This window comes from Microtus pennsylvanicus, chromosome 13 (assembly GCF_037038515.1).
Source record: "Microtus pennsylvanicus isolate mMicPen1 chromosome 13, mMicPen1.hap1, whole genome shotgun sequence".
NCBI classification, from domain to species: domain Eukaryota; kingdom Metazoa; phylum Chordata; class Mammalia; order Rodentia; family Cricetidae; genus Microtus; species Microtus pennsylvanicus.
Window position 1 is genome coordinate 80108256 of NC_134591.1, and position 12032 is coordinate 80120287.

At 52.9% G+C, this 12032-nt stretch overlaps 1 protein-coding gene across 7 annotated transcripts in view; it reads right to left on the minus strand.

Annotated features, from left to right (window-relative positions):
• The window catches only part of Kcnab2 (potassium voltage-gated channel subfamily A regulatory beta subunit 2), an 89863-nt gene that overhangs the window by 9365 nt on the left and 68466 nt on the right, over positions 1-12032 (minus strand). For all 7 annotated transcript variants that reach the window (XM_075946905.1, XM_075946908.1, XM_075946907.1 and 4 more), the window contains 6 exons: positions 11379-11416; positions 7633-7712; positions 4990-5034; positions 2593-2637; positions 1534-1577; positions 387-473 (listed from right to left, as the gene is read on the minus strand). In XM_075946905.1, coding sequence (XP_075803020.1) covers positions 387-473; positions 1534-1577; positions 2593-2637; positions 4990-5034; positions 7633-7712; positions 11379-11416 — 339 coding nt within the window. The remainder of the gene's footprint in view (positions 1-386; positions 474-1533; positions 1578-2592; positions 2638-4989; positions 5035-7632; positions 7713-11378; positions 11417-12032) is intronic.

The following is a 12032-nucleotide window of genomic DNA, read 5'->3' on the forward strand; positions in this document are numbered from 1 at the left end:
CAGGAAGTGGGAGAGATGGAGGGACCAGGAGTCGTCGAGGGAATAAATAAACGCTAAAGAAACACAAACGGCTCTTCAAAGCCCTGAGTGCTTACTCCCCTCCAGGTAATAACTTACCCCCAGAGCAAAAGACCGCTAAGCCCTCCCAGGGGAACCAGAATGAAAAGAAAGAAACCGTCCCCGACAGCCGCCACTGTGCAAAATACCAACTGCTGAGGCCGCACCAGAGAAGCCCTGAACACAGCCAGGATACAGAATGAGATCAGGGCCCCAGGCTCAGCCTGGCAGGGCCAGGGCCTGCCCCTTCCCAACCCAGAGACTTAGCCACCTCTGTCCTGAGCACTTTGTCCTGCATGAACCGGCTAGGGGGTAACTGGCTGACCTACCTTCCATGGGCGTGTTGGGGTCTGGGCGATTGGCGAAAACCACATCCACATAATCCAGCTGCAGTCGCTCCAGGGAAGCCTTCAGTCCTGGGAGAAGAGTGGGAAGGGTCAACACTGTCGGTGCCTGGCTCTGGGGCAAGAGTCAGAAGAGGGCAGGCCCCTGTCATGTGGAACTTTAGGACAGGTGAGGGTCTTGAGGACATGACAAGACAGGAGGCACATCCTAAAGGGAGTGGGGGGGCACCCTGGCTATTCCAGGGGACATCAGGAGAACCACAGGCTAAATGCCCTGAGACCCTTGGGCCACTTCCAGGACCTGTGGTCTGTACAGAAACAAGCAAAGCTTGGCATGGCATCACACAAGGAGAGGGGGTACAAAAAGAGGGTGGTGTGTAACACACACATCACCAACACACACCTCCTAGCAGCTCAGAGCAAACAGCTAGGGTGAAGACATTGAACCTGGGGTGCGAGGGCCGGGTACCAAGCCTCCCTTCAGTTATGATGTTTCTTAATGAAAAATATTAGCTCAGAATAGGTATGACTTGGAGAGGAAGAGCCCACACCCAGACACCCCCACTCTGGGCCACATTGTTCATCATTCCCAATGCCCCCGAGTGTGTGTGTTGGGTGTGTGTGTGTGGGGTGTGCTCTCACGGCCCCACTTTCTAGACCTTCTGACACATGCTCAGGGTGTCTCACCCGGCATCATTCAGACAGTGCGAGGCTCAGCCTGGCCTGAAAGCTGACCATCTCTGCCCAGGCTCAGGTTCCCTGCTTTTCGGAGCAGAAAGAAGGGTCCGTGTTCCCCAGGGTCGAGGCCTGGGATGGGTCACTGAAGGGAAGGCTACTATGCCTCTTAGCTATCCTTCAGAGGAGATCATGAGCCCCTCCTCGCCCAGGAGGTCACGGGCTGGGCACACCACAGTTAGAGAGAGCCCGTCCTCGCCCAGGAGGTCACAGGCTGGGGACACCACAGTTAGAGAGAGCCCGTCCTCGCCCAGAAGGTCACGGGCTGGGCACACCATGGTTAGAGAGCCCTTCCTCGTTCAGGAGGTCACGGGCTGGGGACACCATGGTTAGGGAGAGCCCCTCCTCACCCAGGAGGTCACAGGCTGGGGACACCATGGCTAGAATCCCTGCTCACCTTCAATTATGTGCTTCCGTGAAAGGCCTCTCTCCGTCTCCGCTCTGAAAAACAGGCCAACAGGGTGGGAGATGTTGCAGCCGGCTGGGGGTAATGCTTACGATAACGATGTTGGGAAAACGCAGGTCAGAACATGCGACACCTGCGGATAACAGCTCCAGGCTGACGATCCACGGCTCAGGTGGGTACCTGGACACTGACCCCAGGTGGCAGTGAGGCACAGGGCTCTAGGCTTCAATATTACCTTGCTGCTCAGCTTGGATTTATCATTTATACTTTTTGAGACAGGTTTTCCCTACATAGCTCAGGGTGGCCTCAAACTCATGATCCTCCTGCCTCAGCTTCCCAAGTATTGGGGTTACAGATATAAGTCCAGCTAAGGATTTTTAAAAATTAAGAACGAATATTAAAAAAAATTTTTTTTTTGAGACAGGCTCTCATGTGTCCCAGGCTAGCTTCAAATTTGTTACAAAGGCATGGATAACCTTCAACTTGTGATTCTTTGGCCTCTGAAGCGCTGCAATTATCCTCATGAACCACCGTAGCTTACAGGCTATGAGGAGGAAAACAGGGCTTCGTGCATGCCCGGCAGGCACTCTACTGACTGAGCCTCATCCTTAGCACATAAATCTGCTTTATAATCTCCAGGAGATAAACTGATAACTTCCTCAAGCTCTGCAGAGAATACAGAGCCAGACACCTGGAGCTGGCAGAGGGATAGGTGGTCCAGAGACTTTAAGATGGTTTAGATAGGTCACAATTTTCTGTTTTCTAGAGTTTTAATAATGTCACCATGTAAGTAAAAATGACAATTAAACAAGGCTTGAGTAACAGACATTCAGCCAAAGCTGCTTGCAGTTTGGGAAGGGACCATATGGGCGTGAGGTCCCAGGACTGGAATGAGTGTCAGCCTGCAGGTAGCTGTGCAGAGGCCAACATCCCCTCCTTCCTCAAGGACAACAGTGTGACCATTGCCCCGGCTTTGCCAATGGTGTCTCGGCAGGAACCGGGGCTGCAGTGGCCAGCTGCCCCTGGGGCATTGCAAACCGTGGCACTTACTTTCCTCCCCAGAAGATCTTAGTGGTGATGACGAGGCTGGACCGTCTGCAGAGCAGAAGAGAGGAGTTACTGGACTTGGCTGGCCCTTGAGGTCTTCCCTCGGCCTTCACCTAGGGGTCCTACAGCTGTCACACCTGGGAGCCTGGTGTGAAATGGGTGTTTCTGAATTGTGAAGTTCATGCCAGGTGTCAAGTGCAGGAACCAAGCACCTCAACGCTGCAGGGTATCAGGGTCTAACAGTGGAGATGCAAGGTAGGAGCAAAGGTTTGCAGGGATGGGGACAGTGGCTTCCCCATCCCTATGTGTGCGCCTCAGCCCCACGAGGGCCCGCTGAGGCAGGAGAGCCTCAAGTCGGACTCACAATGCCTGCTCTGCTGCCAGACATGGGCAGTGCCAGCTTATGCCAAAGGAGTGATGACCTAGTGTGAGTCTCTCCATACACACCATCAGGGGCTTTACCTTGAATTACTGAATGGGAAGAATTTATTTGGGATTGATCAGCACCAAGGGGTGCGAGAGAAGAGGGGGAGGGTGTCAGGAACCCTGTGGTGTGAGGTCTGGTCACCGAGATTCTGAGTGACCATCAGGAAGGTCAGAGAGGAGGAGGGAAGGTCCAGCTTTACTGGGGGTCTTGGGATATAGGGCAGGACTCGGCCTAGACTGACAGTCAGGGATCTGCTTGAGTGGGTGTTTTGGGTTCTGTGGTGTCTGAATGAGAATGGTCCCTGCAGGCTCATTCCTTTGAATGCTTGGTTCCCAGTTAGTGGAACTCTTTAGGAAGGGTTAGGGGTGTGGCCTTGTTGGGGATTTGTCACTGGGCTGGGCTGTGAGGTTTCAAAAGCCCACACTAGGCCCAGGCTCTCCTTGGAGGCCTGCAGCTTGTGGATCAGATGTGCCCTCAAGAAGTGAGCTCTCAGGTGCTTCTCCAGCACCATGCCTGCGTGCATGCATGCCTGCCTGCCTGCATGAGTGCCACCATGCTCCCCACGATGATGCTAATGTACTAAACCTCCAAAACTATTAGCCAGCTTCCAATGAAATGCTTTCCTTTATATCATTATAAATGAAATTATAAATCAAGACATTTCCTTGTCTTGATCATGGTGTCTCCTCCTAGCAATGGAATAGTGACTAAGACAGACTCCTATCCCTCTGTCTTTGAGCTCCGCCACCTTCTAATCCTCGTGGGACATGATTTGTAGGGTGCTGGGCTGAAGCCTGCCACTCCCCAGGTCCAGCATGGCCTGGCCAGGCCACATTGGTGATTTACAGACCCAGACAGTCTGTCTTCGGCCGCACACTGGTCCCTTTACAGACGCAGACAGTGAGCTCCTGAAGGTCGGACTATCTCTGAGGTCCTCGGACAGAGAGGATAGAGTTCAGCTAAGAGCTAAAAGGCCGTCACACTTGACCCTCTGCGTGGTGTCCCTGTCACGCCTAGGCTACCTGGGAATGCCTACTGTGTTCAGGAAGTTCATCCCATGAAGCTCTGTGAATGGAGCGGGACAAAGGACAGCATCACTTCTGCCTCAGAGAGCTGGACTTGCACCATGGGGACATGGTGAACACTGGTACCCTGGCCTTAACTGCTTCCATGGCACCCACTGTGTGTGAAGGCTCACTCCCTCCAGACAGGGTGGAAGACACTTCTGGGCTGAGTTCTCCCTCTCCAACAAGTAAAACTGGGCAACTTGAGATTTCAGCAAGGTTGCCCAGGGATGCCACAGGTGGTACTTTCCACCAGCATGACGGGGTTTCACCTGGCGGAGAATGCCCGTGAGTGCCTGCTTCTTCTGCCTCCTGTGTACCACTCTGTCTCATTTACACCCTGCTGGGAATTGAACCCAGGCCTGGAAAAGTACTCTAGAACATTTTCAGCCCTCGGCAGGGCTCTCGTTACTGCCTAACCTACTGGTCCTTGCAGGGTACTGAATTAACTTTTCTATTAAAGGGGAGAGAGGGGGAGAGAGAGAGAAGAGGCTGGGGGAGCTGGCTCAGTGAATAAGGGTGTGTGCTGTCAAGCTAGGAGCCTTGAGCGTGAGTCCCTGAATTCACACAGTAGAGGAAGAGAATCAGCTTCCACAGGTTGTCATTTGACCCCAACATGCACAATGTGGCACATACCTACCACATGGAAATAAATAAACGTAATGATAAAAAATAAATAAAAGAGCGCACAAGCGGCTGATGGACCACCCCTGTGGTAATCAGCAAAGACCAATCCCCAAACACTGACCGGTTCTCACTGCAGTGCTGGCCAAGCCCAGGCTTGCCCCAGGCAGATGGCCTGCCCACCCCAGCCAGGAACCCCAGGATGCATTCGCCTCTCCTGCCATGCATACCGCCCTCCCCCAGCCTCCCTTGTGTTCCCTGGAGACAGACCGCAGAGATAATTACCTCCATCCCTTCTTCTTAATGATGTTCCCTAATACCACTTCAGCCCTGCAAAGCAAGAGAGAAAGAGAGGCAGACATGGGGATTTCATCTATGCATAACGGAAAAAGAAAAATCAAACCCAGCCCCACCGTGACAATGAGCCATCGGGTCCCCTCTGTGAAAATGCCACTGGGGTTGGAATGCCAGGCGCCTATGTGGCCTCGGCCCAGTGGCTCATTCCAGAAGGGGCGAAGTCTGCAACTGCCCAGGACTGGCAGCAGGGGTGGGGGTTGCGGGGCACTGCTGGTCCTCTGATGAAAAGGCCTTTTCCTGGCAGCAGCACCCCTACACTTGTTGGGAAAGGACTTCCTCCGCCAGCTGCAGGCACACCGGGGAACATCCTCGGCCAAGGGACGTGGGTAAAATGTTCAGGTGAATTTATGTTTAAAAGGCAAGCTGTGCTCCAGGTGTTCTCGGCAAACATCTCTGTATGCAGAGACGGTGCACTTCCTGGGGCCAGCGTGGGGCTTCCAACAAAGCCTGTGTGTGCCTGTGTGCACACATGCGTGACTGTGCGTGTGTGTTTGCGTGTGTGCCTGTGTGCACACACGCGTGACTGTGCGTGTGTGTTTGCGTGCAGCTCGTTCTTCTCTTTAAACAACAGAGAGCCGCCCAGCCCACTGCCTGTTCTTGGTAATGGCTCAGGGTCCTGCTTCAAGCCGGGGCCAGCTGGGGTCACAAGCTGGCTGTTCCAGCTTGGCACAGGAGTGCGGATTAACTTTTAAGAACTTTCTGCTTGTAGCAAAATGTTTCTGAGCAGAAACAACAGACGGAAAATGATCCAAACCCAGCGCTACATTCCAATTATAAAAGCGCCTGAGTCATCCACTCAGAAATAATGGGCTCTAATTTGCAAGCTGTTTAGCATATATTCTGAATGCCCCTCATTTATGGTCAGGACGTACTGAAAATTCAATCAGCTCTGGCCTTCTTTCATTCCTTGGTCCTCCAATTTGTCAGACAAAAGACCAGGAGAGGAGGAAGATGGTAGTGAGGCTGCCTGAGTGGCTAACCCAAGCCTCCCGCTTGCAATCTTGGTTGCAAGCTACGAATGTAGGCACAGAAATACTGCAGGTTGCTGAGAAGCACACAAATTACTGTCAGAAAGATATGTGTGTGCTCACCCCTGGTCGGCGAGGGGGCAGCTCTGAATGACTGCCGCTGGAGCTACGGCTAGCCCCTTGGTCAGAGAAGCTTGGCCTGGCCCCAAGGCATAGTGCACAGCTTCTCAGTCACATTGGCTGCTAGTGTTAAGGTTTCTCTGTGGTGTGAGCAGGCTGGCTTAGCTATGGGCTGGACTGTGGAGCTACAGCAGCTGGCTGAAGAGCTGAGCGTAGCAGGCTCCAGAGGCAATGCCATTCAGAGCAGAAAGCTTTCGCTTAAGGCCTTGGCTTCTAGCAAGTGGCTCCTGAGAGGCCCCAAGGATGCTCAGTGTCTGGCATGGCTGTCCTGGCATGCCAGCTTTGAGTGTCCAGTTAAACAGAAGCGAAGGCCGTGACAGAGTAGAGTTTGGGGAATGCTCAGTGATGGGGCCATCTGGAGATGAAGGAGGTGGCATCAATCTGTGTTTGCTCTCCTGGGCAGCAAAGCCGAGGCAGGAGCTGGGCCAGGGAGGAGACGGGGAGATGCCTCTGGGCTGGGCATCTGCACCGGGCTTTTCAACCTCTGGCTGCTCTGCCCAGCTCGTCTGTCTAGAGAGCATCTTGCTGTGACTGGAAGCTGCTGCTTGGTTGGAGGAGGGGGTGGTGGGATGTGGTATAGGAAAGACCCAAGCACTGTTGACGGAGGCTAAAGGGGGTGGGGGAACAGCTGTCAGCTCCCCAGGCCCTTGGTAGGGATTGGGCAGTGGTCCAGCTGGGTTCCCTGATGCCTGGTGCCATGGGTCCCGCTCTAGGCAGCAGGTCAGATCCCAAGACCCATGGAGCAGGTGCTAGCCCTGCGGCCATGGCACATAGCAGGTCAGGGCTGCAGCCAGCCCACCTGATGGGAACTTGGCTGGCTCCAAGCAGGAGCGGGCTGTAGGGAGGACAGAGAGGGAGCCAGAGAATGATTTCACCAACAAAAACCGACTTTTGGAAATGTGATGTACGAGACCAGATGATTTGATTTCAGCCCGTCTTTAAAATCGAAGCCAACAGCTCTGGCTGAAGAGCACTGAGCCTTTGTATAATCGAGTTGGAAAGTTCATTGTCAAGACGGAAAGCGCTTCCTTCGCACGGAGGTCTGCCAGGGCCTGCCCGCTCCAGCTCGGAAACGCTGTCTGCCCCACAGCCCCTATTGCATCATTAAGACACGAACAGGCCAGGCTCATGGGGCTCCAGCTCACCCACACAGCTGGGGACAACAGTAAATCCCGGCTGCAGCCCAGCACTGTGCCTTGTTAACCTCGGTGCCAGGGCACACAGAGAGTCTGGTGAGCAGCCAGTGCCTGAGTGTCCCGAGGCTGGCCCCATCCAAATATCTCCTAGGATCATTTAGACTTTTAAAAAGAAGACAGAGTGGTAGACACTCTCATGAGTGCCTGGGAGGGAGAGACAGGAACTGGAGAGGTGGCTCTCTGAAGGTGTCCTGGGCCACTTCTCTTTCCGTGAGAATGGTACATACTTGCCAGCAGCGTAGACCTCTGCAGTATCGAACAGGTTGATGCCATTGTCATAGGCCAGGGTCATGAGGTGCTCTGCCATCTGAAATGACAAAACCGGAGCTGGTGGGGCCAGCACTGTCGTTCCAGCTCCAGGGAGGTTCTAGGCAGGGGTTCTCAACCTTCCTGATGCTGTGGCCCTTTAATACAGTTCCTTATGATGTGGTGATCCCTGACCATGTAACTATTTTCATTGCTACTTCATAACTGTAATTTTGATACTGTTATGAATTGTAATGTAAATCTCTGTGTTTTTCCAATGGCCTTAGGCGATCCTGTGGAAGAATCATTGGAACCCAGAGGGGCCACGACCCATAGGTTGAGAACCACCTTTCTGGAGCATCAGCCCTGTGGCCTTGGTGTTTCTCCTTCCTGGCTCCTCTCTCCTCTGCCATTGCACAGGGAGGCAACAAACCCTTTACAAAGGATAAAGATGGCAAGACAGATGAGGGAAACAACCTGCTGGCTATGAATTTTTTGGGACCATCATGGAATGTGGCCCCTGTATTGGGCCCCCAAAATTCAAATGAACCAGAAACTCAGGATGGGACCTTATCTGGTAGCAGGGTATTTGTGAATGCATTTGCTAAGATGGGGCCACACGGCCTCCTAGCGGGCTAGCCATGCCGTCCAATGTGACTGGCATGTTAGTGGGAGGGCTATCTGGAGGCAGAGCACTGACAACAGCCATATGCCTACAAGCCAAGATATGCCCCCAGGAGCCGAGAGAGACGGGCCTCTGGAGGGACCAGGTCTTGACTGAAGATATGTGATTGGCAGCACCTTGCCATGTCAGTCATGAGAACCAGTGGCCAGTCGTAGTAGGATGCCCGTCCCCCCCTTTAAGATTTATCTGTGGATTTATCTGTATAAGGATATACCTCTCCCAGCTACCATGGGAAGGCTGCACACTGACCACAGAGGGTCCCACAGCCATTCTAGTGGGGTTGAGGGTCATGTGGCCTCTGCTGGCGTTTCTCTAATATGACGCGTGGGTGGCATCCTGGCCATCCAACCAACCTCACTGCTGGCTAGATGGTGAGGGAGAATTGTCGGTATTCTGTCAATCATGTTATAAATAAATGCTGATTGGCCAGGCAGGAAATATAGGCGGGAAAACCAGACAGGAAGTAGAAATGATGTAATGAGAGTTCCAGGACAGCCAAGACTGTTACATAGAGAAACCCTGTCTCAAAACACAACAAAAAATGTTCTTATTAAAATCTGTATGAAAAATTTTCCATACTAACCCTAAAACATTTTTTTGGAGGGGGATGGAGATGGCTCAGTGGTTAACAGCCCCTGTTCTTGCAGAGGACCAGGTTTGGTTCCCGGCACCTGCATGCTGGTTACATCTGTAGCTCTAGTTCCAGGGGACTGACGCCTCTTCTGGCCTCCTCATGTGCTTGCCTGTGGTGCATATCCATGTATGCAGGCAAAACACTCAACACACATAAATCAAACTAAAGACGATAACTCTGAGACAGGGGCTCACTATGTCGTCCAAATGTTCCTCAAACCCAGGCAGGCTCTTTCTGCTCCAGCCTCCTGAATGCCAGGACGGTGGCAGTTGTCACCCATTCAACAATACTGTCACACGTGTGCTACTGTGCAGCCAGCACCACCATCCTCCCCAGAACGTTCTCGGCTTCACGACGGTATGGCAGCTCTACAGATACTGGTGGGTGGCTGTCGTGACGTCAGAGCGCAGGCGCCATCAAACCTTTTCTCACTGGGACAGATGTTTAACGGCTCAAACAGCTTGGGCTAGATAACCTGTCCGGGACTCAGCTTTGTCCTTGCAATAGAAGCAGCCACAGACGTGTCAACCAATGAGTGTGACTGTGCGTTGATAAAACTTTACCCACAAAGACAGAGTGCAGACTCGCAGAGACAGGAAGTGGATTAGAGGTTAGCAGGGACTGGGAGAGTTACCGCTCGAAGGTGTGGAGTTTCTGTTTGGAAATGGAAGTCACGCCTGCACGGCAACATGAAGACACCCAATGAACTACACCCCTAAAATGGTTAAAATGGTCATTATGTCTAAGGGTGCCCTATGTACTTATGCATCGGGCTAAGGGGCAGCCGTGGGTGTCATTCCTAGGTATCAGCTGTCCACCCTGACTCATTTCAGTCTCTCATTCGTCCGCAGATGCTGCTAGGCTGTCTGGCCGGCGATCCCCCCATGTCTACTGCCCCAGCACTGGGATTTCAAGTACACACTGCCATGCCCCCCTTTTTATGAGTTCTGGGGATTCAACTTGCTGGTGAACACTTTAATGGTTGAGCTACCTCTCCGGCCCTAACATGGTAAATTTTATGGTTCATATATCTAAGCAAAAGTTCTCAGGATAGGGAGGAAAGCAGTCCACAGTAGTCTTGGCTTCCTGACTGGCTCTTACCCAAACAGGCAGAGAACAAATATTCTGCCCTCATCACACGACACAGCCAGGGGCCCCTAACACTTGGCATATTGATTTTTTTTTCCCTACATGAATTGCAGGATCTGATACAAAAATCCTTGTTCCTTTACTACGTTGTTTTTGTCTGCGGCATCCTCCCAGGACCCGAACTCTGTCATCTACTTCTCCTCCTGATTGATGTCATCAAGGTGTGACCCCCAGCATCTTTATCCTTGTCATCCCATCCATGTCTGAGAAACGAAGGGGGGGCAAAGCCAGCTGGAGCTGACATCTGAGATTCATTCATCAATACTCCCAGTGCCACAAATCTGTTGGTGACAGAGTCGCTTGTCCACAAGGACACCATGCCCTGTGGCTAGTGTCTCCCTCCAGAGTCCTCCTACCGACTATCAGCAGCCACCCTGAACGGGGATAAGGCTGAGTCAGACCTGACTTGTTTGAGACAAACCACACGTGTCCCAGGGCTCCAATTTCTACTCTGAGCTCTGGGGACCAGCGTCACCTTAGAAGCTCCCGACTCACCCTGAGTCTTCAGCAGCCTCAGAGCGCAGGACAAATGGTTCAATGACCAGCTATTGTTATAAAAAATATCAAGTACGAAACCACACACTGCATTTAAATCTCCGCGGAAGCCAAGTTTTCCCTAAAAACAGAGCAACTGCAGCTAATAAGGTCTCAAATGGACTCGCTTATTAATTTTTAAACATGAGCCTTTCTACAGCAAACTGGGCAAACAGCGGCCGAGATGGTGCAGCTGCCGGGAGCTCTCTCTCTGACCTCCCACTGTGCGGAAGGGTACCCCTGTCCCGACAGGCCCTGTGACACCAGGAGCACTCAGATCTGCTTTTCTTAGCGTCACCTTGGGTCCCAATGGTAGATAAGCCCCAGAAGACAGCAGTTCCCAGTAGTCAGAGGAAATGTGGTCAGGAGCATGACGGGCTGACAGCCCACACGGGTTAACAGGTATGTGTGGATGGGTCACTCATACTCAGAGGGGGCCCAGCTTTGTCACTGGGAAAACACGGGCCTTGAATTAGGGGTGAGCTGTGGCACAGGTGTCACGTCCATGAGAACCCTGGACTCCCAGGATCCCACAGTTCTCAGCTGTGCCACCAGGTGCAGCACCTGTCTCAGCCACCACCCCTTAGCCTGTCTGACTACGGGGGCAGGAAACCCCCAACACAACGAGAAAGAGGCTGCCACGGTGGCTTCCGTGAGCACACACAGTCCCTAGTTTATGCAGGGGACTTAACCGTGTGCTTGGGGCTGAGGGCTCCCTGTCTTACCTCATCGGTGATCTGGCCCCCGAAGGTCACCCATGTTCCTAGAAGGAGACATACAGACAGGCTCAGGTGAGATAATTTGACAGTAGGTGAGAACAGTCTTGTGGGTGCTCAGACTTTAAAGCGTAGGGCATCGGGTCAGACACAGCCACATGCCACCCACTGTCTGTGTGGAGTTCATCCTGTGTGTGTGGATACCTGGCCTCTAGGTGAATCTCCAAACAAAGCTAACAGTAGTCTCTCTATAGGACAGAGAGCTGTGTAAGCCGAGGAAGGATGTGGCCTCTCAAGTGTCCATCCGGAGCCAGGTGAGGAGGCTGAGACAGGAGGACTGACCTGAGTGTGAGGCCAGCGTGGGCTCTAGTGTTGGTGTGGTGCCGTCGCAGAGAGCAGACCGAGGGTGCTTCTCTGATGACAGGCTGCCTGCAGAGGGTTAGGTGTGGGCGTTAGGGTGGGAGGGGTAAAGAGTGCATTTGCCTTGAAGGAGGGAAACAGCGGGTTCTGAAGACTGAGCTGACGTCCAGCAGAAGGAACAGGGCAGGACCGAATGACAGGCTTTCCTGGGGACTGTCTCTCTCAAGTGACAGGCTTTCCTGGGGACTGTCTCTCTCAAGTGAGGCTTCGAAGCCAGAAAGCAAGCTTCCTGGTTCAGTGAGC